The sequence below is a fragment of the Populus nigra genome, chromosome 12, assembly GCF_951802175.1.
Source record: "Populus nigra chromosome 12, ddPopNigr1.1, whole genome shotgun sequence".
NCBI lineage: Eukaryota > Viridiplantae > Streptophyta > Magnoliopsida > Malpighiales > Salicaceae > Populus > Populus nigra.
This window is the reverse complement of record NC_084863.1, coordinates 10,753,624-10,781,163: the sequence shown is the minus strand read 5'-3', so window position 1 is coordinate 10,781,163 and position 27,540 is coordinate 10,753,624. Positions and strand designations below refer to the sequence as shown.

Sequence of the window (27,540 nt, the reverse complement as noted above, 5' to 3'; positions counted from 1 at the left end):
AAAATGTTGTGCCGTTTTGAGATGTTTCAACCTTTACTGTTTATTTTTACATTTTAAAATTTTTTTATTTTTATTTCTATTTTAAAGTAAATTTTTTTTTATTTTTTTAGATTATTTTAAAGCATCAATATTAAAATTAATTTTTTTTAAAAAAAACATTTTTTTAATATTTTAAAATAAAAATACTTTAAAAAACAATTACTATAATCTCATTTATTTTATAAAAATTGTGTTTTATTTTGGCTTGTGGCTTTAGTTGCAAAGAATGTTGGGGACAGTCGTAATATTATTTTTTAAAGTTTTTTTATAAAAATATATTTAAATTATATTTTAAAAAAATTTAAAATTTATTTTTTACATAAATATATTAAAATAATTCAAAAATAAATAAAAATTATTAAAAAAAAAATTAAATTACACGCACGAATCTTTGATACGATCGTTAGGGTGGGGCTATCCAATCGAGTTGATAAGAAATTTTCAGTTTTTGGCAACCTTTTCAATCTTTATTCATTGGGAGTCGTGCACTGACTGGTGCTATGTGGCATTCTGTTGTGCCACGTTTTCTATTATTTTGTGGACAGTAGTTTTTAATTTTGTGAGAAATTATATTAATTATTATTTAACATTAATTTGATACTTAACAGAAAATGGCCTTACTATTCATTCCTTATTTACTCACACATAAAATTATATTGCAATTATAATTTCGTTACATTATAATTAGTATATATATATATACTATAAAAAGAAATGGTGTTTTTTGGAAAAATAATGTATTTGTAAATTTTGCAATTTTTTACTATAATGGTGGCAAAATTGTTATTTTTATTTTTTTATAGAAAACAAATTTTTCTTATATTTTTGCTATATACTTGTTATTTTTATTATTTTACACTTGGTTTATTTATTACTATTTTTTATTTAAAAAAATAATTATATAAAGATTAAAAAAATGATGTTTTACTGTAGCAATTTCAACATTATTTTATTTTTCAGCTACGTTAAAAATTATTTTGAGATCTTACATGTTTTTATTAACGTATAAGATCTTTACTATATTTTATTATATGTAAACATCGACTTTTTGATTTATAGTTATATTTTTTATTTGATGACAAAAAAATACGTTAATAATACCTACACATTAATTCTTTTGCGTTAGAAAAAAAATTATTCGACCTGCAGCAAGAGGAGTTGAATAAACACTTTAACATATTGTTTTTTATATTTATTGGCATAAATAGTTCTCGATATATTTAATTAAATACTTGTATATTTTGATTTATAATTAGAATTAAAAAAAATATTTGAAAAGCTTACATATTTATTTTTTTACCAAAAAATATTATCTGGACTAATTAAGTAATACTCTAAAAGGCGTGGGAAAAGCACTGTAACTTCCCACGCCTTTTAACTCTCTCTATTATTTCCTTATTATTAATATATTATATTATTATAATTATTATATCATAATTATATTATATTATATTATAAAAAATACTATAATTTTTTTTAATTTTTTTTCTTTTTTCTAATGATTTGTTTTTGTTTAATTTAGTTTTTTAATGTGAATTTTTTTTTAATTTAGTTATCAGATTTTCATGACACGATTTCTGAGTTTGATAGGTTAACCTGATTTGACGAGTTAACCCGGAATTTGTGTTTTTTTAATTAATTTCTGTCATTTAGTTTAGTTTGTTAATGTTAAATTTCTTTTTATTTAATTATCAGACTTGCATGACACGTATTCCAGGCTTGACGGGTTAACTTGATTTGACGGGTTAACCCAGTTAATTTTGGGTAAACCCGTCAATGTTTTTTCTATTTAGTTATCAAACTTTCATGACGCGAATCCCAGGTTTGACGGGTTAACCTGATTTGAAGGGTTAACCCAGTTAATTCAGATTTTTTTTTATTTTTCTTCATTAGTTTTTTTTTTCCTATTGGTGTTTTTTCTTTATTTTTTTTAATTAATCTATTTAATTATCACACTTTTATAACACGATCTTAGCCAGACCTACATCCAAGGTTATTGGGTCTGGTATTACAGCCAGACTCATTTAAACTTAAGTCATGCAAGTTTAATATTATTATTAATATTATAAATATTACTATTAGGTCAGACGTTGTAGTCAAACCCAAGACTCTTAGGTATAGCTTTGTAGAAAAACCTAACACTTTTAAATCTTAACTTTTTTTGATATTTTTTATGTAAGAAAAATTAACTCGTGGCATCTCGCGGGTCATATGACTAGTTATAAATTAAAACATGAAACACTTTCACTATTTCAATTATTGTGCCTCCTATACAAAAGTTAAAAAGTTGCAGACTTTTCTAACCTCGTTTTTCTTTTCTTTACCTTTATCTTCTTCTTTATTTTTTTGGTTTTTTCTTATTAACTTATTATTTCATATTCAAATTATTTTCTTGTCTTACATCAATTTTAATATCAAAGCATAGGCTTTTAATTATTCTTTTAATTAATCAATTTATTAGGGCTTATGTTAACTTATAATCGACTATTATTCAGCATTAAAAAAATAATCTTTTTGTTTACAATTCATGAGAAATAGAAATTCATCATGTCAACTTAATTGTCATGCCAGCACCTACTACCATGTCATCAAACACAGCCACATCAGCACCATCATCATCACATACAACCACGTAGCACCATATCTTTGCAGACGACCACATCAATGCATACAACAACACTAGCACCACATTACCCTACCACGACAACGCCAGATCACCATGTAAGCCATGTCGGCCAACAATGACACATTAGTGCCATGCCAGCTAGCGACTCATAAGTGCCATATCAGCTAACAGTGCCACATCAAGAGTCTTTTCCACGTTAACAACAGTAAATTCCAGCATATTCCCATCACAGTATGGTCAGTAAATCAATTTACCTTTTGATACATTGAATTTTACTATTCTAGTATTACACTTGTTATTCGAATTATCACTGATAATATCTTTTGTGTCTAAACCAAAATCCATCCATTACACCCTTATATCTTTACTCACTTTATATATTGCCATTCAAGTTTTGCCATTAGTCTTTTTTATTAATTGCCGACTTTGTCGAAACTTGTGGAAGTTATGACCTTTTATTTGGTTAATTATTTACACTTAAGAGTTTAACAATACATGCTTAAAATTTTATTAGTGTGTTTTGTTCTTGATTAATTTCTATATTAAAAAAAAGATATTAATTTTATTTTTGTATTATGATTTCACTTGCAAGTATCATATGTGATCTCATGCATTTGTGAATAATCGTCTAGTATTGAACTTTAAGTTTACAGCTACCATGGATTCTACTTTGAGTGATATCTTTAGAATCAATCATGAACAAAATATTGTAGAGTTTGAGACAACTAGGTCATGTATTGTTAGATATGCTTTGACACAACCCGAAGGAACTAAAGATTAGAGAATGATTGTTATCATTCACACCTATATCAAATGTGGGGATAAGGGTTGCAAGATTATCATTAATAATAAAAGTTATATCAATAAAATATCTTCAAATATTGTAGCTCACTTAGGCCTAAAATTTGTTCTCAGTCCCAAGTCATATAATGTGTTATGGGGTAATAATAACTCCATAACAGTTAATGAGAGATGTTTGTTCCCTATCAAATTCATATACTTTCACGATGAGATTTGGTGTAATATGATTCCAATAAATGTAGGATATGTCATTTTAGGTAGGCTATGGATATATGATTTAGATGTCATAACTTACAGTCGATCAAATTCATGTTCTTTTTATTTTAAAGGTAGAAAGATCAAACTCATTAGATTACCATTAAGACCTAGCAATAAAAACAAGAAAAAAATATAAATGAACAAAGACTTGATATCATGAGTCCATGTGAGTTTGAGAATGAGGTTAAGGAACAACCTATTGTGTCTGGTTTAGTTGTAAAAAATTTCAAGAAACTTTTTAGTGAAACTACTTAAGGAAGTAAATATGGATAACATAATAGGTCTAAAAAAGTTTGAAAAAAAGATTCATGAAGAGTCAGTTATGTCTTCTTTAGTTGTAATTTTTTGGAGAGACTCTCTAATAGAGTTGCCTAAAGAGGTAAGTGCAATGTCGAGAGAGTTTCAAGATAGTTTTCATTTTAAGTTCCCTAGTCTATGTTTGACATCCAATTTGTCATAGATTTTGAGAAGCTTTCCAAGCTTTCTAATTCTTTACCCCTATGCTTGACATCAACATGTCATAGATTTTGAACAACCTTCTAAGCTCCTTAATGCTTTGTCTCATATGCTTGACATCCAACATGTCATAAGTCTTGAGTTGTTTGTTGAGCTTTCTAAATCCTTACCCTTTATTCATGATAAAAAGGCTAAAGAAGTCCCATTTTCACTAGGTTATGTACAATCTATATCCATCCAGAATTCAAAAAGTGTGTGTTCCATTCCATACTCCTAGTCATATAAGATTTATGATCACAAACCTAAGATGCAACTAATTCTTTCTTTTTGGTCTCCTCACTTTAAAATGTTTGATCAAGTTAAGACAAAGTTTGTTTAAGAGGTTGTGTCTGTGTTTTGTTAAAAACGCAGATGCAACCTGTTTGGTAATTAAAAAAACATTTGTTATTGTTCATAGGTCCCACGGTCTGCTGTGTTTGAAATGCAAGAAAAAAGAAAGTAGCTAGGACTTGCTTCCTGCAGGGCAAAACACTGAACATGCTCTACTATTCAGTGAACAGTGGAGCATGCATCCACTGTTTCAGCCGGACCAGGTCTGGTTCAAAGCTCAAAATGCATTAAACTGGGTCCGACCTAGTAAAATAAAAAAAAATATTTTTTAATTGTGTTTTATTCGAAAAACTAGTGTTTAACACTATTCAATGACACTACATAAATTAGACGGAGAGCGCTTGAACACGTAGCATTTTGTAGAATTTGATCGCAATCCCAAATTATAGATAGTTTAATGGAACAATAAAAAATATTTTATATAAAGTATTATTTATTTCATGATGTAATAGCGATAGTTAAATCTACAATATTTAAATTAAAAACCATTAATATATATATATATATATATATATATATATATATATTATTTCATAACCTCAATTTCAAAAGTATTTTTAACCAAACACATTAAACTACTTTTTGTTCAACTTCAATTTCAACCACAGTTTTAACCAAACATATATAAATACCAAATCAACCTCAACTAAAAGCACTTTTTATAAAACAACTTTTTTCAAACCACAACCACAACAGCTACCACAATACCAAACACATAGATTTGCATGTCAAGATTATAAAACATATTCAAACAAGTAATGAACAATACAAATTTCAAGGTAGTATCATGATACATTTAATGTTGAAGATTATTTTATGATACAGATTAGACCTGAACGATATCATTTGAAAACCATTTATAAACTGTAAATGAGTAGTACTAGACCATTCAAAGTGTAACAAATAATTGAATCAAATAATTATATCTTTAAACTACAACTAAAGTTTGATATTAGCTCTATTTTTGACATAAATAACCTTATTATATATAAAACACAATAATATATCCTTGATGATCCTTTTAAAAGCCCTACCGCATTATTCTTATTTTTAGCATAAAAGAAACATATTAATGATATTTTGAATGCATATTTTTTTACCACAATGGTAAACTTCAATGAATCTTAGTATATGAGTTGGACGACCAGATTCAAACTATACTTGGATTATAAAAGAGACATTACAATAGCCTGATCATGATTGTTGGGAGCAATATTAGATCTATCTTGAACTACACTCGACAAGGTCGAGTTTCTTCAATCCCAAGAGAATTGGTGGGGACATCAGACTCGAGACATTATTTACGCACTTGTATTATTATAGACAATGAAGGATAGCCCAGACCGTGGAGAGATTGAGCTTTAGCTTATGTTTTTGGTTTGATTTATTTGAACTTTAGTTGAGGTTTTTAATTAAACTTATTTGTTGGGTTTAATTTAGTTATTGTTAGATATTCTATTTATCAAGCTATAAGCTCAATTATTTGTTCTAGTTAGGATTTTAGTATTTATATCTTATTTAATTATTGGTAGATATTTCATTTATCAGACTATAAGCTTATTTGTTTGTTCTAGTTAGGGTTTTAATATTTATATCATATTTTTCTAAATGTTAGACATTTGTTGATGAATTGAATAATATTTGTAAAATTACAGACTTTTCCAACCCTAATGTTCTCTTCTTTGTTTTTTTTTTCTCTTTTTTTTTTGCCTGTTCTTCTTAGCTTATTACTTCATCTTTAAATTTTTTTTTGTACAACATCATAGGTACAACAGAGAAAGTATTGTCATCTTCTACTTAATTGGAACCCACTTTTTACTCAAGAAAACAAATATGAGGAGTGTCATACAATAATTAAAGTTGAAATCAATGCATTTATACAACATGTCACTCGGATACTAGTACCCAAACCTAACAATGTCAACATTATTGGAAATAAGTATGTGTATAAGATCAAATGAAATGCAAATGGGACTGTTAAAAGATTTGAAGCTAGATCAGTACTAAAGAAATTCTAAAACTAAATTATTATTTTCAACTACTTGTCATCTATAAATGGATGGTGAAATGGAAGTAATGAATATGTACTTAACTAATTTATCACATATTATCATTCAAAAGAACTTGAAAAGTTAGGAGTGTTTGTTGTTTATTGAGTTTACATATAATAGAAGTGTGTATTCTACTATTAATCATTTATTATCTAAAATTATTTATGATTTTAATCCACTAACTCCTTTGAACTTGTTGTCTTTACCTGTTAATGAAATGATTAATCTTGATAAAAATAAGAAGGTTGAAATGGTAAAGAAACTCTATGAGTGTTTGCAAACAAATAAAAAAATGAACAATATGCATCTAGAACCAACAAGGATTATAATTATGTTATCTTTGAACTCGATGATTGGGTGTGGATGCATACGAGGAAGGAAAAATTTCTAGACCATAGAAAATCTAAGTTGCATTCTAAAAGGTATGGTACATTCAAAGTCATTGAACATATTAATGACAATGCATATAATTTAAAACTTCTAAGTAAATATAATGTTAGTGCTACATTTAATGCTTTTAATCATTTGTTTATTATGTAGGTGATGATTTGAGATTGAATCCTTTTGAAAAGAGAAAGTTAGTTAGTTAGTTATGCATGTATAATTTAAGCCTAGTAACTAATTATGATTATTTTATTCTTATTCAGTTTTAGATTCAAGTTAGTTAGTTATGTTGATTTCATTTAGACCCATTAGTTAAGTAGGGTTAATTTTTTAAGTTATATTATATAAGTAGTTAAAATAACTTTGAAAAGAGAACTTTTATCGTTATTAATAATTGAACAACATGGGTATGTTTCTTCTTTAGTTCTTCACTCAACCTCCAAAACTTATCAAAGATTGCTTTGTGATGTTCTAACCATATACCTTTGATTTTTTATTTAAGAAATCATTAGATTAGGGTTTTCTATATGATTTTAGCTTTATTGGGTGAGTATTTCAATTCTTGATTAAAGGTTTTAAGGTTTATCCTTTCGGGCTGGCATCATCATTAGTATGTATAGCCTATGAACAAAGTTTGATTAGTTTTTTTAGTAACCTGAATAGTTTTTAGACAGTTTTTTTAGATAAAAAATGTCATATTTAAAGCCAAAACTATCAGGTTTAGTTCTAGTTTTATGCAGGCTAATCAAACCTTATAATGAAAGGAATTACCATAATTAATTCTTTATCAATTTTGGTTCAGAAACCTTCTATCAAAAAAAGGCTGAAAAAGAGTGTTTATACACTTTTTTTTTATATTTTAAACTCTTCATCACCTTTATTTTTCAACTTATTCTCTTCCTTTTGAGCTTTGTTTTTTTCATCCAATATAGAGCTTAGGTTAGTTTTTTTTTAAGAAATATACTCAATTCAATTTCTCTTGATTTGTGGACTTGATTCAAAAGTGCTTCTAAACAAAATGGTAGTGTGAGAATTTTAAAAGGCTTATTACAAACATCATATTTGCATCAAGTGAGGAACAATATAACTTAAAAGACACCAAATTAATCCTTGACAACAACAATTTTTTAGCCTAATAAAATCTTAAGTGCTTCAATAAATAAGTATTTTACACTAGTTTTATTTAACTATAAATTCAATATATGTTTATTACATAATCTAGTATTATGCTGCAATCTCTTATGCAAGTTTATGTTTAGTATGCATTTTCAAATGATATTTAGTTTTAATTGCATGCTTGCTTTTATATATAAAATTACATACTTAGATAGTAAACTTGTATGAACACTAATTTAATTAATTAATAATATTTAGTCAACAATCAGAAGACTTTATTTTAATTAGTTTTTTTGGTTATTTAAGTTTATATTATTTGTATTTTGCTTGGTTTTTTAGAAGCCAAATCTTTATTTACACATCTTTGCTATTGTTTATATAGAATTATCATGATTTTAAATCAAGAAACATTTGTTACAACCAATATTGTTTTGACAAGTATTACATTGATAGGGATGATTCCATCGTCATGTATTTTAGTGCAGTGTGCAAAACTTGAAAAGTTCAATGCATTAAGTTAAGAGTAGAAAAATATTATATTTTATCTAACCACTTTGAACTTTGACAAAGTTCTCAACTGAAGAAGTGTTAAAATTATCAGATAAGGAATCTAACGTACAAATATGACAGTTGTGAACGCATAGAATTATAGTGATTTTATGTGTAATAACTATATCGCGAATGGATTATACAATACATTATATGATTTATATAGTTAAATCAAAAGTGCTAAGGTATTATGGTACGTTTTGGATAAAAAGTACAAGATTGAAGATGCCAATATGAAAAAGTATACGGTTGAATAATTTATGGATTTTAATATGATTGATTCAAAGACAATTATAAGCCAAGCTTTGGATATCTTGTATGATATCCATGATAAATTTATGTCTTTAAGTGAATCTTTCCAAGTGATTACAATTATTTAAAAATTATCATTATCTTGAAAAGACTTCAAAAACTACCTTAAATATAAACGCTAAGAAATGAGACTTGAAGACTTCATTCTAAGGTTAAGGATAGAAAAAGATAATAATTTATCCAAAAAAAGAGCTAACTTTTTTAGTATGGCCCCTAAAACAAACATTGTGAAATAAGTGGTGAAATCCTATAATAAAATCAAAAGAAAAGGCTTGTTTTGAAAGGGAAAGAAATTGTCAAAAAGTTCAATGATAAATGATTCATCTATAACCATACTAGACATGTAGCCAAAGATTGCTGAAACATGGCTTAACAAGGAAACCCTAAAAAGAAAAAGGAGTGTTTAAGTCAATATCATGAAGGTTGATCACCTTACCAATAAAATTTCAAAAATAAGTGTGCATATTATTGTTTCTAAAGTTAACATGATCAACAATCTTGATAGTGATGAGTAGATATTAATACCATAAGATATGTATGCATTAAGAATATGTTGTTTTTTACTTACAAAGAAGTGGATAAAGTATACTTATATATAGGAAGTTCATTAGTTTTCAAGGTGTTTGGTGTTGGAAATGTCATAATAAAGAAGAATTATGAAAAGCTTCTCAATTTTTAACAATGTATTTCATGCTGCTAACTAAAAATGGACCTTGTAATTTTGTTTTTTAATTTTTTTTTGCGGAATGATTTAGGTCTTATAATCTAGATCACATGTTTAACATGTTAGCTTGGATTCACTTAGATGTTTTTTAATGTTTTTTATTTAATTTTTTTCAATTAGATTGACTGAAAATTAAATTTTATAATTTTTTTCATTTTACTTTCTATAGTATTGTTCTTCTTATAATTCAAGTTACGTGCTTGAAGGTTTAACTTCAGTTTATTCAAGCTATTTTTAATCAATTTCACCCTTTAGACTCTTTATTTATTCTTAGATGAATTAAAAAAGTATTTTGAACTGAATTGAATTCTCAGCAAGCTTTGTTATTCGGAATTGCAAATAGACATTCCCCCATGCCCGACGTTTCGAATGAAGGAGATTAAATAAATAGCCAATTGGATGTTATTAAAGCTGAGATAAGCACATTTGCCACACTAATCAAAAGATTGATTGCATGAATAAATACAAACTACACATTGCAAAGGGGTTCAGACAGAGGATCAAGAACGAAAGTAATGGCAATCTCATAATCATATCAAGTATGAACATTTCTGGAAGCTTACATTTAACATTTCCCATTCTCCAGGAACTACAAGACCTGGAGCAAGAAAATAAGAAAAGGCCATTCATATATTTATATGTTGGCAGAACTAAGCTCACACTATACTAGCCCTGAAGCTTCCGCAGAAAAGCTTATTTTAAGAGAACAATTACAATGCATAACGACATCTCAAGCATGACCAGCACTGCCCTTGAAGAAAAGCATTATTAAGGCCTATGGAAAGAAGTTAAGGCAAAATGTATCTTGATAACATTATGATAACCAAGAAAACGATGCTATCATGATGGAGCACCAAGATAAGAGGCCAGTAGCAATATGTCACTGAATATTCCACCGGCGGTCACTTGAGCCCCAGCACCAGGTCCGCGAACAATCAGAGGCTGTTCTTTATACCTTGTAGTTGTGAAAGCTATGATGTTATCAGAACCAGCAAGCTGTGCAAAAGGGTGATCTTTCTTGTATCTTCGCAACTCAACAAGCCCTTGTTGACTCCCCGCATCCACCACCCCAACATATCTCAAGACCTTTGGATTTCATACAAAGAAGAGAGAACGGAAACAGAAAAAAACAATAAAAATTCGTTATATGAAGACAAATATTTAAGAAAACATGCTCCACCTAAACCAACACAAAGTGGCCATGAGATTTTTCTTGCAAATTGATTATGGAAGGATGACATAATTATTCAAAAAAATCTTTGATTTCAGAGATCACCGCAGTTCACAAGTACTTGATACTGTTAACACTAATGGATGGATTTTGGCCCAGTGGCACTGACCCTCAAAAATCAGAGGAGCGCGGAATAACATCTCAATTTCAGGGCTATGCTTGCCACCAGAAGAACCAGACCAAAAGAATCAAGAGTTTGTGAAATACGTGTTCTTTTCCCCCATTTGATATCCATAATGAACTTCTCTTTACAATTCCCTTTTCCATAAACTTGATTTACGCTACATCACATAACCTGAATCACTTCTGAACTATTTCTCTCAGTTTTAGGCCTTCAGAAGAACAAAAGCCATTATCACAACTGGTTGTGAAAAGAATATATGGACCTTCCTCTATGATCCAATAACTAAATGTCTTTTAGAAAATGTGAATAAGGTTAGCTTTTGAACTGAAAAAAATTTGTTACAAACACAAAAGGTTACAAAAGGTGTGTTTGATAACAAGTTCTGTTGAATGTGGTTTATGGGAACAAATCATAATATAATCAACAAAGTACTAAAGTTAACATAATTTATGAAAAAGCCAAAATATATTTTTTATTTTTACAGCGAATCACGATTTGGCATTACAATGGGGGAAAGCAACCCGCCCCCCTCATCACAATGCCTCATATCCATTATTTACCCACGGAAATGGTATACTTTTTCTGTAACATCTGCTACAACTATTTAACTTGTTTGTATGGATGTTTATATAAATGTATGAAACAACATATTATATTCCTTGTTTAAGCATCCACATAGATTCCTATGAATTTGTAGTTTGATAAGTTGGCAATCGAAGAATTCTGTTAAAAAAGTAAAATTAGAAACAAGCAGAAACATCTCGAGAGATACTCACATCCCCTGCATCCTCAGCCTCTTGTCTCGCCCTAGCCATTTCATTGTCAAATTGTGGTAACTGCTGCATAAACTCTTCAGCAGATGCGCTAGCCTGAAGCAAAAATTAAAAACATAATGTCAAAGGAAAACTGGTATCGCAAGCCCAGTTTATGATTTACATAACATGAATCTTACTCTCAGTGGTTCAGGGACAAGACTTTGAACAGGGATATCAGACAGCTCCAACTTTAAACCAGTTTCTCTTGCAAGAATAATCACCTGTAAAATGCAGCAGGTTTATGACTGCACTTAACGGACTGAATATACTGTGAGGAACTGACAAGTACAATTCACAATCAATAAAGTTGCAGTTAGTCAACTATCACATGTCATGTCTTCATACTGACTGCAAGTTGGTGCTGACAACATCAGCATTTAAAAGATTTCCATCCACTGAATTCAATCAAGGTTTAGTGGCAAGAAATAACATGGGACACCCATTGACCCAACAATATATTTGACTAATGACTCAGATTCACAAGACTGACTCAATCACTCATGGGACAGAAAGTCATCCATATATATGAAATCTAAAGAACAAAATCCAATAGATGCAGTTATTTGACAATAAGAGGGCATGAACTAAAAAAATTGACACATTTAATGAGGTATACAGAACCTTTCTGGCAACATCTGTTCCAGATAGATCATCCCTTGGATCAGGTTCAGTATATCCTGCCTGCTTTGCTTCTGCCACTACGTTACTAAATGCTCGCGTGCCTTTGAAATTGTTGAAGATATAACTCAAAGTTCCACTGTGATAACAAAATGGGGAGAAGGCTTGTAAAAGATGTACAGTGAAATTATTTAACATCACTGATACAGATACTTGAAAGAAAAATTGATGGAATTATATAATATAATATATTCAGAGCCTCTTGAGTGCTCATGTGTCTGTCTATTAAGCAAAAACATGTCTCACCTGAAAATTCCTTCAATGCGCAGTATTTTATCCCCAGTTTCAAGGAGACCTCGTAAAGTGCTAATAATTGGAAGGCCAGCTCCAACAGTTGCCTCATAAAAGTAATGTGTATAGGATTGCCTTTGAAGAGCTCTCAGTTTCAAATACTGAATTTATATAGAAGAAAAGATCAAGAAGAGCAGATGTAGTAGACAAAGACATAAGCAGAGAGATGATGACAAAGGCATGACAAACATAGCAGTAACAAAATGTTCAGCGACTAACAAATAGTTGATGAGAAGCAAACTTTTCCTGTTAAGTTAATAAGTAGAGAAACCAACCAACTTAATTGATGCAGAAGTTTCATCATCAGGCACCCATATGTAAAGCTACAACTTCAGGAATAAAAAGTGTAGCAAACCTCAAAAACTTTAGTTTAGAAAAAAAAATAAGGAACAGAGAGAGAAATGTAATCTCTACCAAAGATGGAATAGAAACGTGATGTGCAATAATGAGGAACTAGTTCAAGAAGCAACACTCCAACAACAATATCCCAACATAGTTCATGTTACCTGATCAAGTGGTCCTGAATTTGCCTTTTTGTTTGGGGTGATTACATGAACTCCTCTTCGCAACCAATCATGATAACAACTTGCAACATTAGAGTCTGCTGTACAGTCTACCAAAACAGTATTTGGGAGAAAATGATTTCCATGCACATGTTGCCTAAATTTCTCCAGGTCAGCCACTTCACCTTTATCCTTTACAAGCTCTCTCCATCTTGACAAGTCAATTCCACTGCAGCCAGAAACTAATGAGCTTAATGAATATACAAACATAACTTTACATGACAGTTACCAACAAAGCATTACGGTTGTCCCCAAACAGAAAACAAATTAATGATCAGTAAAGGTGCAAATCATCCAACCAGATAAATCTATAGCTCTCAAATTCAACAACTTTTGGATATTTCTAAACACAAAATCTCAGAGGAAGGGAGCGTGTAAACTATGAATCTCAGTTATATACTCTTAGCAAGGGTTGAGTTCTGCTTCTAGCAAGAGTGGGAAATGGGAACAACCCGAATGAACTGGGTGTACCAACCTATCCTAAATTTTAGGACAGGTTTAGGTATTGTTAATAAGGTGTGTGATAGCGTTGGATAAAGAAGAAAACATGTCATGTTTTGGTTTAGAAGCATGGGAACGCAAACCCACCCTAGTAACAATGCACTGATGCCAACAAATTGAACAACCATGTCAATACAGCAAAACCTATGGACAAATTATCTTCCAAAGGAATCATCTTGTCCTTTTGTCTCAGGAATTTTAGTTATAAAGTTAAGCCACCAATTCTGAAGAATGGAAAAATAATGCAACTAATGTATGTAGTTGGTGTTAGCTTTTGTCAACTTAAGAGGGCTATCATAGTCAATTTTTGTGTTTTGATTGAAAATGAGAACTTGAGTTTTTCGAAGTGGATTTTTTTTATGATGTCCAAATTAAGGATAATGAGCACGACATCTTGTCTATGTAGGACAATTTTTAGGAGTATATTAGTTAAGTATGGTTTTTCTTTTTCTTTTAAATAAAAACTATGAAGGAACTTACAATACATCATATGCAAAGGAAATTGAAGAGAATGATCTTTCGTTTGTTTGTTTATTACTTTAGCATTTTGGTGCAGAAATTTTAGTTATGCTATTTGATAAAAATGTGCCCCATGCTAACCAATAGTTGTTCATAGGACTTCTGATCACTTTACATCTATGAATTAAACACATTATTTTTTGTTTCAGGAAGAAAGGTAGTCATGTTGCCTTCAACAGGAACTCAGAAAGAAAAGGTAATAGACAGTGTCATACGGGCAGGAATCTGATGTAATTCTTAAGACTTACACATCATTCAAAAGCATTGTTCTCGAGCCAGTGATTCCCATAACACGCAAATCAATGTTAAAATCTTCCTTAAGGACTGCTGCCTGCCAAAAGAAATTTCATAACATGTTTAGACTGATATAGCATTTAGAATAATAACAATACCTAGTTAAAAAAGAATAAAATATATGCATTGCTCCATTAGGTAATGTTCTCAACTCCTGTCTACCAATTTTGCAAGCCACAGCATGGCTTCCAACGTCAAGGGTGCAAGTATCAGTGGTCAGGAACAGTTCTTGGAACCTGCTGATCATTTATTCAAGCTTTACTGAAACCTTTCGGTGCCTAGTTCAGAGGTCATGACATACAAACTTGGGAAATAAAACTTTCATTTATTTTTAATGTAACGGCATAAGAATTCGAGTAATAATAAATCCTAGATTGAACTAGAACTTGAACATGATTTATGTAAGCAAAAACTTTGGGGATGAAATAAAAAGACTTGTCTATGAAATGCAGTCCCGTTTAAGTAGAACAAGAAAGAATAAGATAGACCTCCAATAGCATTAAATCTTCTTTTGGTGAAAGTATTGACACACAACATGGTATTTACTGCTTATTTTGCTATGTTGCAAAGTACATTTTGCAACATGATTTATGTAAGCAAACACATTGGGGAAGGTTGGTTTTTATGGGAAGAAATAAAAAGAACTGTCTATGAAATGCAGTCCTCGTTTAAGTAGAACAAGAAAGCATAAGATAGACCTCCAATAGCCTTAAAGCTTCTTTTGGTGAAAGTCACCATCGACACACTACATAGTATTTACTGCTTAATTTGCTATGTTGCAAAGTAAATTTTGCAACATGATTTATGTAAGCAAATACTTTGTGGAAGGTTTGTTTTCATGGGATGAAATAAAAAAACCTGTCTATGAAATGCAGTCCTCGTTTCAAGTAGAATAAGAAAAAATAAGATAGACCTCCAATAGCCTTAAATCTTCTTTTGGTGAAAGTCACCATTGACACACTATGCAAAGTGCATTTTGGGCACTCATATAGCATTTACTCATCATTAGTAGTACTAGCGTGAGCAAGAAAATACAAAAAAAACCTCTAAATATTGATCGAGCACTACATTCTTATTTAAATAGATGACAGTTGAATGATAAGAAACAACATTCCCATTGTATTTTACCTCTATTACAAATTTTTAAAGTCATGTTACTTTAGATCAACCACTATTAACTCTATCATAATCGCAAAAGATAATGGATCCATTAACGTTCACATTCAAACATTAATTATTCCATAATTACTGACATATGAAAGAAAAATAAAAGATATATCAGCATCCAAATACACACCTGATCTCTAAGCTGGTCTAGTAATGTGGCACCAATCAAACCAGGTCCAATGATTCCCATTGCTATCGTGGTTTTCGAGAGATAAAACCTCGAGTGGACAGCTCTTAAAGCTCTTATACAATCTCCACGCTTGATAACAACTGTAATATTGTATTCAGAGCAACCTTGAGCTATGGCACGGACATTAATATTAGCCTGCATTGCAAAAACATTTCATACTTGTATCAGAAGAAAATAGCAAAAATAAATAAGTAAGAAGACATAATATTGAAAGTATAAAGACGTTGAGCATCCAGACTACTCATCTCGATAAATATATATATAAATGATTTTACCTTAGCCAGAGCATTGAAAAGAGTTGCACTGACTCCATGTGTGCTAGCCATTTTCTGGCCAACAGCTGCTAAAATGCTACAATTTGGAATGACTGCAACCTGAAGAGTGATTTTGAGAAAACAATGAAGTGGGAAAATATGATTCCAATACATTAGAGAGTGGAAAATGATAATATGCTCCGCCATTGAGAAAGCAAACTACAGGAATAGAGCTCCAAACCAAGAGTCCACATATCAGAGAACACGCTCAGAAAAATGTAGCTGTGACAGTAAATTAAATTGGCATGAAGCAAATTATTATTAGATCAGTGCATAAGACAGGAACAGATCATACTCAAAACAATAAACCCCTATCAGATTTCAAAAGTCCAAGAGCTCAAGTTTTGAAACTGAAATAAGATAATGTTGGCTGTTTTCGAGTATGGCTGTTCTCCAGACACTAATAGTTTTACCAAAAATGTCATAACACGTGAACTTCCACAATTCCCATAAAATATGATAAACCAAAAACAAATAAAAAGAATTTAGGGGAAAAACTCTAAGACGACAGTGAAATCATAAAGATTCATAGACTTGGTACTGTTTATGTTGAATTTTAGTTCAATCCAAACAGAACCTGGGAAAGACGTCCAGCATTCAAAGCTTCATGAAATCTAGACTTCAAAGCCTCAGCAACAGCTGCTACTTCCTTCTCAGGTACAGCAAAGCATACAGAATGCTCGCTACTAGCCTGCATGAAATCCAGTCACTTCGCATAAATGTTATCTGAGAAAAACACCAATCTGAAACCAGGGGATAAAAAGTACCTGGGATATAACAATGACATTAGCTCCCACATCTTTCACAGCACCAAAAATGGCACTAGCTGTACCAGGAACACCAGCCATTCCAGTTCTGCCAACGGAAGAGCAAACATAAAATGAGAGGAAAAAATGAATACAACATGAAATCAATGAATACGAAATCACCAAGAAATGCCTCACCCCTCAACATTCACAAGGGCCACATTGTCAATAGTTGCAAAACCTTTGACAAGCGACTCCAATTTCTGGCCATCTTCATTCTCAGCAGGCCGGCAGATCATCGTCCCCGGAGCAGAGAGGTTAAAAACATTCCTTATCAAAATGGGGATATCATATCGCATCACAGGCATAATAGTGCGAGGATGTAAGACATTTGCCCCAAAATAGGACTGCAAATCCACACAAATATAAACTTAGAAACATGCAGTTAGATAGTTCAGCATTGACAGGTACGAGAAGAGTGGTGAAGTTCACCATTTCCCAGGCTTCTTGGTAAGACAATGTCTTTAGTATTACAGCCTCACTAACTGCAGATGAAAAGGGAAAGGAATCTTTCAGCATTACAATCCAATCTCATCACTGGTGTCCTCTCAAAGTTATATGAGGCCATTCTCCACAATCTGAATGGTCTCCACTAGATAGTACAGCAGTAGAGGTAGAACCTTGTACAGGGAAAAAAAAACAAGTGTAAATAAACCGAGAACAAACCTTTTCTGGGGTCTGCACTGTATACCCCATCAACATCTGTCCAAATTGTGACTTGGCGAGCCCTCACCAAGGCACCCATTATAGCTGCAGAGAAGTCACTTCCATCCCGCTTCAATGTTGTGGGAATATTTTGTTGCGTACTGGCTATGAAACCAGTCGCAACTATTGTCTTTGATGGATGTCGAGAGAACCATTCTTCAAGTCTTTTTTCAGACTCCGCAAAATCGGGATCAACTTGATTAGAACCAGAGGGATTTACTATAAGCACTTCTCTTGTATCCATCCATTCACAATCTAGCCCGTTCTGCACGAGAAAACAACAACCTAACAATAAATCAGATAAATTGTGAGAGTTACAATTGGCAGGTATTCTTCATGGCAATGAGCAAATAACTTCTGAACCTTTCTAACAACGTATGACAGCATCTGTGCAGACCACAACTCCCCATGTCCTACAACAAAGTCAGAAAAGGACTCGGTTGCATGACCAGCTGCAACAGATGAAAGGAGAAAGCTGTCAGAGGCAATACTGCAGTAGAAAGCCAGATATGACAGGAAAACAGAAAAGCACTTCATATCAACATGGATTGAAGATAAAATAAAATAAAGAGTTGCTGAAAAAATATAAACAAAATCAGATATTGCAATTTACTAGTTGCATAAGAAAGACGAGATTTAATCCATTTCAACACCTCATATACATGCATGCATGTAAAGAGAGAGCAGTCCGGTACCTATGTATATTGCACGAAGCATGGCTTTGAGGTTATTAATATCATGATGCAACCGGGACAAAAAACTAGCAAGATCATCACCATCAAGAAGATCCATAGCCGTTAATTTGTGCTTTTCAAAAACAGCATCTACAGCAGATACATAGGAACCATCCCGTGATTGCGCCTTGTCTATGAGATCATACATCATATCTGTCACCTTGGACATCGCCGATACAACCACCAATTTCCCCTCTGAGCTATCCTGAACAATAATTTGTGCTACATTCTTAATTCTCTCCCAGCTTCCCACACAGGTGCCACCAAACTTATGAACCGACCACGTATCACCTTTCGGAAGGCGAAGCTTTTCCTTGGATTCATCCAGCAAAACAGCTAAGACACGGAATGCCAAATAACCCCATCGTACCAATCAGCTAAAAAGAAGACAGGAAATAAGAGTCTAAACCCAACGTAGAGAAAAGAAGAGGTAACGAACCTTTAACCGAACACGAGACATGGCCGTGCAAATAGTAAGGCTCCCTTCTTCCCCACTGGGAAACAAAACTACTCCTGAAATAAAAGGAACACAGAAATCTTCAGGAAAATGAGAAGAACAAAAAAACATTCAAAACCCAGAATAAAATGATGAACAAATAAATAAAATAAAATTTGAGCATTTAAAGAAGAAGAGAAAAAGAATACAACGTTGTTGAACGCATTAAAAAAAAAAACTAAAACTTAATAACGTATCAGGAATGAAGAAGAGCAGCATTGTAAAATAATGAGGAAAAATGTACGTATCTGAATTAAAATAAAAACAAGAAAAGGAACCTGTAGAGAGAAGAGCGAGGAGTAAGCGATAAAAGGGAGAAATGAGGAGAAGCAGAGATCTTCTTCTGGTTGTTGAGCTGAGAAAATGTATTTGAAGAAGAGGAGAGAATGCGTGGAGTGTTATTATGGGAGATCGAAGCAGCACTGAGAGCCATTTCTTCTCTTAAGAAAAAGCTTACACTGAATAAAAATGGCTGCACTTCTAATTATTTCTTCTCTGGGTTTTGGTGGCTTTTGCTCTGTGTTGTAATTATTTGTAGAGGAAGAGGAGACTATGATTGATGACGACGACGACGACGATGACGATGGCGATGGCGATACTTTTGTTAGGCTGATTAGGAGAGGGTCCGCTAGGAGACTACTAGATGAGAACCCAATCATGCTCCAACACGTTATCCGACAAAATATCTCACTAGAAGGTCACGTGACTTTTCATCCAGCGACGAGGCAGACAGCCCTTGCTTTGAAAAATTGTGAGGTTCCGGTCTACAAGTACCATTCGTCATCATTTATTGCTGTAAAAAAACAATTAAAACGTTAGGCAAATTCACTGTAGTCCCTTTATTTTATTTTCTTTATATTCAACGCTATAATATAAAAGCTACTCCAGCTCACTAGCTAAATGGAGATTAAAAATAAAAACAGATAGTAATTTTAAGGAGTATAATTTATCAGTTAATCTTTAAATTTATTTTTTAGAGTTTATAAGTTCGAGTTTTATAAATTTTAAGAGTACTGGAGGTTTACATAGTTGATAATTTCAGGATTCGTGGAATTAGTTGAGATACGCGCAAGCTAACTCAGACATCCACATTAATAATAATAAAAATAATATTTTAATTTTTTTTTCTTGTTTGTCATACTCCAATGAAAGCTAAATAAAATGCTTTTTTAGCATTTCTCTCATAAAAAATTTATTCCTACACATCTTGTAAAAATACCAGAACACATTCATTGCAATAGTGTTTTTTTTTTATTTTTTTTTCTCATTTGATTTTTTTAAATCAATGTTTTTTCGGTTTGCTTTAATGAGATTATCATAATCTCATAATCCACGTCATGGGTTTGGCGAGTTCACTCAGGTTGACTCGGGTTATTTTTTATTTTTTTTAATTGAATTGTTTTTAATTTATCCTTTAATATTGGGTTGATTGGGAATCGTCTGGGTTGTTTTTAGACCCTCCAAGTCAACTGAGTCATATCGGGTTGTTAAAATAATTGTGTATCAAATACATTAAAAGCTATATTTACAATATTCAAAAAGCCATATTATCAAATTGGCTCTTTTAAATAGTATTTTTCATTAGAGATGCTCTAATCCCTTTGTTTTCCTAGAAAAATTTGCTTTGAATTAGAGGTAATTTTGTCTTTTCATATAATAAATTAGTCTTTGTTTAGAGATATTGTCAGCCTTTTCGTGTATTAATGAATAGTTAAATAACAAAAAAGCCCCCCAAATAAAAAAAAGCTAGCATTGTCGAGCAGGAATATATTTTTGCCTTTTTTTTATACAATAAAATTACACACATGTCTTTGGATTCCAAAAAAAGTAACACAAGGAATCAGGGATAATATGTATTTTGCCTCTAGCATTTTGTTAATTGTTAGCTTGATCAAGAGTAATAACATCATTCAACATTTAATTAATATATTTTAATTTAAAAAGTTGTTGGCGCTTGGGGCAACGTTTGCGGCTTCTTTTTGTTGTCTTCTCTTCCTTCCTAGGTGGTGTGTGTCAGCTTACGGTGACCAATTTATCGCCATCTAGCCTTTCTTTTTTTATTCATTTCTCTTTCCTAATAATAATAATAATAGTGGTGGTGGTGGTATTAATAATGATAATAATAATAGTTTATTATAATATTAATAATGATAATAATGGTAGTGATAATGATGATGTTAATAATAGTAGTAATAATTGTGAAGATAATAATAATAATAATAATAATAATAATAATAATAATAATAATAGTGATGATGATGATGAGACAATAATAATACTACTAGTAGTGATAATATTGACAATAATATTAGTTTATAATAATAATAATAATGATAATAATGATAATGATAATGATAGTAATAACAATAATAATTATGTTAATAATAGTGATAATAATAGACAAAATCTTTATGTATAGAAAAATCATGATAAAGAGTCTAAGTTTATAAAACAATTCTACTTAGAATTTAGGGGCATTAAAATAGTTATAAAACTATTGATCATCATCAGAAGACTCAATAAGTCCTACCACCCGTTATAAATGACTACTTTATATCCAATCAATTATTTTTTATATTTTGAATATTTATATTTATGCAAATTATTTTTAAGTTTTTATAGAGAGAGACATAAAAATCAAATTTTGAAAACTTAATTTCTCTCGAAGACCTTATATAAAACCAAACCATGAGAGATGAAGAAAAAGCTCAAACTAGGCAAAATCACTCAAATAGGATCAAACAAATATTTTGCTAGTTGGATCTCTTGTTACCCATCAGATTAGGCTTACTAGTGGTAATACAATGAGACTTCTTACAAAAAAATATCTGGCCATTATATATAAAGGTAAGTTAACTATATAAATTGGTCTAAAAAGGTCTCTCATTACTCAATTAACATGCCTTAATAAGCTAAATCAAGGCTTATAAAACAAAAGAGCATTGACTAAGGTGAAACCCTATAAGCTTACTTATCATGACTTAATAGACTATCCATGAGAGTTTAATGGTTTTATGATTATTGTCTAGATCAATGACCTAACAGGACATCACTGGTTCCCCAAATTGACTTACAACAATGTGTACACAAGTATAAATGTTATGAAGTGTGTGCATAGGTATAAACACATATCCAGTTATGAAAAATATAAAATCCAATCAAACCAAAATAATCATACAAAAGATATAAAATCCAATAATAACACATTAAATAGTTTACAAAAAATGACAGGGAAAACATTAAGAACATGAAGCACAACGACTATATTATCATAGAATTAAATAGACAAAGCTTAGCTCTTAAAGTCCTTAGTAGAGTTATTATTCTATCGTAGAACATGTTTTAGTGAACTAAAGGTAAAAATAAAAAATAAATTTCTTCACCTAGTTTTATGGTAACTAGAAACCCTAAATAGTCTTTTAGAGGTTCTAGGTAAGGAGTTGTTTATGATAAAAGGAATGTGAAAATCACCCTAAAACATCTTACCTAAAGTCAGCTGCTTTGTGTTGATTTTTATAATAAAATATACATATGGTGCTTATTTACTAATTGTCCACCTAAATTGGTATATATGTGTTTACTAAATGCTAAAGATAATGATTTAGGATCTAGATTTGGTTGCGATAACCAATCACCACTTTTAAAATACGAGTGTTGGACCCTAAAAGATGGTGAATGGGGAATTGATTTTTGAGCTCGTTTCTTGAATTATGTTCAAAATCAACTCAAATGCCTCTACTTATACTTAATGTGCCTTATGATATTATACCAATTCTACCCAAGTTCACTCGATATATAAAAAAGATAAGAGTGCAAAAGTAGATTCATACACATCATATTAATTCACATTCTCTTAATATGACATCCAAGAAAAAACCTAATTAGAATTTATAACTTCTAGGTGAATGTTAACTTACGAGGAAGATACAAATCAACAAAGAAAGATAAAGATATGAAAATCAATACTAACATTGATATTTACATACATGAATTCATTTATCTTTATATGATATCTAAGGATAAAACTTAATAGGATTTATATTTTTGGGCCGTTATGAAAAATATACAAATCATGTCAAGGCCAAATCAAAAGCAATATAACATATTCATATATGTTGATAAAATGAAACTCATATTCAACACAATTATATAAAAAAAATAACATATTATTTGAAATAAATTCAAAAATTAGGAGTTCAAAAATGACCTTCAGAATCAACAAAAAATCATTGAAAACAAGATAGGGCAGTGTTAAAAGCCACCAGAGTGGAAATAATAAGGATGGTGCATGTGGTCATGCGTTGGAGTTAGGATGGAACGTAAAAGATGTTATGAGTTGACAACATGTCTGTCTCATGCACGCTTCAAAAACCTATACAAAGAAATAGAGAATATATGAATTTTAAGGTGGAAAGTAAGTAATCTCTAGTGAATTCTTAGGTACAACTTATGAAGTGGATAGAGAAAAGATTTATAGTGAGTTCTAAAGAATATATATGTGATTTGGTTGGATTTTGGTGGAAAAGAAAAAAAAACAAGGGTTGTAAATGTTGATTTGTGTTGGGTTCTAGTGATTATTGCTTTGTCAGGATCTAGTGGGTAGAAATTGGACAATTCAATAGCTTATGAATTATATGGGCTACTGGTGTTGCAGTGGAGTGCTGGTGTGGCGTGCAACGAAAAGAGAGAAGATAACATATGAGTGTTGAGTGGAGTGAAGAAGAGAGAGGGACTTTCTCACGGTTGCATTGTTGTTAATGTTTTGGTGGTCTATACAAGAGATAAAGATTGTTGCTAATTGGAGATGGAGATAAGAGGGTTATGCATGGTGGTTTACTATTGAGCTATTGATAGTGATGGGTAGAGAGCTTCTAGCGACTGGTAGCTTTGATGTTAGTAGGGAAAAAATGTAGAGATAAGTGGCTAAGGTTTGGTAGAAAAGGGATGAAAAGGTCTATATTTTTTTTTATATTTGTTCTCTTTTTTCTTTCTTGTGTTTTTTTCCTTTTTATTTTTATAAAATCCCCCTCATGAGTAGGGTTGATTCTTTTATTTATATGATGAGGGTCGTCGAAACATAAAAATATTAGAGAAATTAATATTTGAAAATTTTTATATTATTTCCTTTCATTAGTTATCACGGATCTCCTTCAAATATTCTAATTAAGACCATATTTTTTTTCAATTTTGTTTGAATCTTTATTTATTTTTTTCCTCATTTGAATGATCTTCCATAATAATATTAGTCCTCCATCATTTTGGTTTTGTTTTTCTTTTTCACACATCATTTTGCTCTTTAATCCTTTTATTTTTATTTTTTATGTTGAGAATTGAGTAAAAAATAGGTTATGACAATATTTATCCTAACATGGCTACAATAGATTGGATAACCAAAGCCAATGTTTGGACAAGGATGGAGTATGGCCCGCACTTCGCCGCGAACCATGTTAAATTTTCTACAGTGTAAAAAAACAAAGCTCAAGAGCTGTCATTATATTTCAAAGAATAGAAAAAAAATCAATGACTCCACATCATAAAAAGAGAATTGAAAAAAATAATGATCGGCAATCCCCAAGAATCAAAATATTAAAGGATGAAATTGAAAAAAAATAAAAAAAATCTTAAAAAAAAGCACCAATAAAACCAAGTAAGGTTGTCAAAACCCGCGAGCAGGATCATGCAAATATGATAATCCAATATAAGACAAAACATAAACAAAACAAAGTTTAATTTTAAAAGGAATTCAATTTTGAAGAACAAAATAAAAAAGAATAAAAAAGCGTTAATAAAAAAAACTTGGGCCTCTCGGACAAACCTTCCACCTAGATTATGAGACACGGAGAACCTGATTGAAAAGAAAACCGAAGAAAATAACGAAGTTTATTTTTTTTAAATGAACAACTTTGAAGGATGTAATCGGGAAAGAAAATGATGTTAGCTCATGTTAACTTTTCAAATCCATGACCCTAGTTAGTGACTAAACTAGAACCACCACATCTGAAAAGCAACTATTTTAAAACTTGGCTTAACCCGACAACTTTACCCATGACCCAAGTAATCCTTGGCTTAGACGAGGCCGAGTTTTAAGAGAAATTGGGGGAGAATTGATCAAGTGTAAGACGGTTAAAAATCCAGGTTGACCAATGTTTTGATTAGCCCGGGGACAATCTAATAAAAAAAGGATCAAAACTCGTTAACTAATTTTTTTTTAAAAAAATGATATCATTTTGATTTTTTTATAAAACAAAAGGATTTGATTGCCTTTGGTTAACTTGAGTCGATCCACTCAAATCATGACCCGATAATTATCCTAGATTGACTCCCGAGTAGGGCCTAAAAAGAATGGGAAAAACCAAGGAGACCAAATCCCAATAAATCAAATGTTGAATGATGAAACAAAAATAATGAAGGATAAAAAAAAAAAGCAAGAGAATAAAGATCTCATTTGAAAAACAAATTGAGAGGATAAACTAAAATTTTGAATTGAAAGGAAAATTAAAAACAAATCTAAAAGCAAATAAAAAAGCAACGTTATAGATCTAAGAATGAAATTGAAAACAAATTAAAATTTGATAAAAAAGGTTATGATTCAAAACATTAAGGGTCAAATCTTAAATACTGTCATAACCTAATTTTTTAATTTCTAAAAAAATGAATGAATGAAAAATAATTTGAGAATTGGATCCAGACAACACAAATTGAAAGAATTGATAAGTTTTGGGACTTAATTGAAGAAATATCAAAGTTCGGGGTTAATTTAGGTCAAAATTGCAAGAAATTAAAGTCCAAAGACCGAAGTGAATAGGTGATGATACTATAGGGGTTAATTGATTTTTCCAGAGCTAATTTTGAAAGAAATAAAAGTTGAAGAGTCAATTAAAGACTGAATTGATTAGTTTGGAAACCAAAGACTGTTTTGTAAATGACGTTGAAATCCAGGGGTCTAATTGCAATTGATCTAGGAAAAAAAAAGATTTCCATGAATAAGGACCTAAATGCTAAACTTTAGAATATCAGGGGGCAAATTGAAAGGTGGACCTGTCCATCTCAAAATGGCATCGTCTCAAACCTATTGTTCATCCCCTTCCTCAATTGGAATAGAGGAAGCCACCTACAATAAAGAAAATGTCGGTTAGCCAAAACTCCATCATCTCAATCCAGGTAGAATGTAGACCAAACGGTCTACCACAAATCCCAAGTCAATCCCTTCTTATTCAACTCATGACACGCCTCTGATGTCTGGATTAAAACCCATCACCAACAGTCCAACCATGGCAGGACCGTTGGTGTCCTAGTCTAAAAAACAAAAAACTAACACTCCCCAACCACGTTTATCCTCCTTACAGGAGGGAAGAGACAAGCTGAGGAACAACTAGGGTTCTGGTCTTATAAAAGCTAGATGAAAGACCACCAAAAAGGGAAGAAAAAAAGAAAGAGGACGAATGAAGAAATAAAGAGAGAGAGGGATAAACCAGAGGCATTTTAGGGCTTTCCTTTAGAGCTTCAACAGCTTTCCCTTTCAGTAGGTTGTTGATCAGACCAACCAAACACAAAAAACAAAAAGAAATAAGGACCAAAAAAACGAAAACAGAGGGAGCCAGAGAGGAAACACAAAGAGTAAAAGAAGAAAACACGAGAAACCAAAGAGAAGGACAATCAGAGAGAAACAAAAACAAAAATAGAAAGGAAGAAAGAAGCATTGCCCAACGAATGCACCATCGCCATTGACTTAATCTCCAGCTACACTAGGTAAGTCTTTCATTTTCCCCCATTGTCATTTTAATTACATTATCTCTATAGCAAGTGTGCGTGAACAATTCACGCACACCTACTACTAAAGGCAAGCTGGGTTACTGGTCTAGGCCAATAATCTAGTTGGGCCGATTGGATCCAATCTAAAAAACAAAAAAAAAATAATTGAGACCGGGCTAGGCTGGAGCATCAGGCCTAGCCAACCTAATTTCTTTCGGGCTAAGGGTATGTTTGGCAAAACAAACCCTTATGCCCTCTCCCTTTTATTTTCACTTCTTTTTATTTTGATATTTAGCCAAATGAGTCTTTCTAGATATTTGAAAATTTTGAAAAAATTTGGGATCCTTTTTTATTTATTTGTGGGTCCCTCACACTTTTTTGTTGTTATTGTTGACTTTATTGTATATTTGGTTTGTAGATTTTCACTGTGAAATGCGAATCTCATATGCAATACATGCATGTCTTTCCTTTTTTTCTAAAAGAAAAAATAATAAAAATAGTTTTTTCAATCCAAATTTTGCTGATTTATTTACTGGCGTTAGAGTCAGGAATACCATATTTTTTAGGTTATGTAATATTTACCAACGCTCGAGTTGGAAATATTCATAGTCAAATATTTACTGACACCAGAGTCAGAAAATAGAATAAAACAAA

At 31.3% G+C, this 27,540-nt stretch overlaps 1 protein-coding gene across 1 annotated transcript; it reads right to left on the bottom strand.

The window, feature by feature from the left end:
* Positions 1–10,208: 10,208 nt before the first annotated feature.
* Positions 10,209–19,858, bottom strand: LOC133668964 (bifunctional aspartokinase/homoserine dehydrogenase 1, chloroplastic-like). The gene is made up of 18 exons (XM_062088977.1): positions 19,413–19,858; positions 19,078–19,151; positions 18,600–18,974; positions 18,268–18,356; positions 17,866–18,169; positions 17,632–17,684; positions 17,338–17,546; positions 17,161–17,248; positions 16,971–17,084; positions 16,355–16,453; positions 16,020–16,214; positions 14,677–14,759; positions 13,352–13,577; positions 12,801–12,946; positions 12,498–12,633; positions 12,014–12,097; positions 11,838–11,930; positions 10,209–10,792 (listed from the first exon to the last, which is right to left on the bottom strand). The coding sequence occupies exons 1-18, from the start codon at positions 19,565–19,567 to the stop codon at positions 10,547–10,549; spliced, it is 2,769 nt and encodes a 922-aa protein (XP_061944961.1). The 5' UTR covers positions 19,568–19,858; the 3' UTR covers positions 10,209–10,546.
* Positions 19,859–27,540: the final 7,682 nt, after the last annotated feature.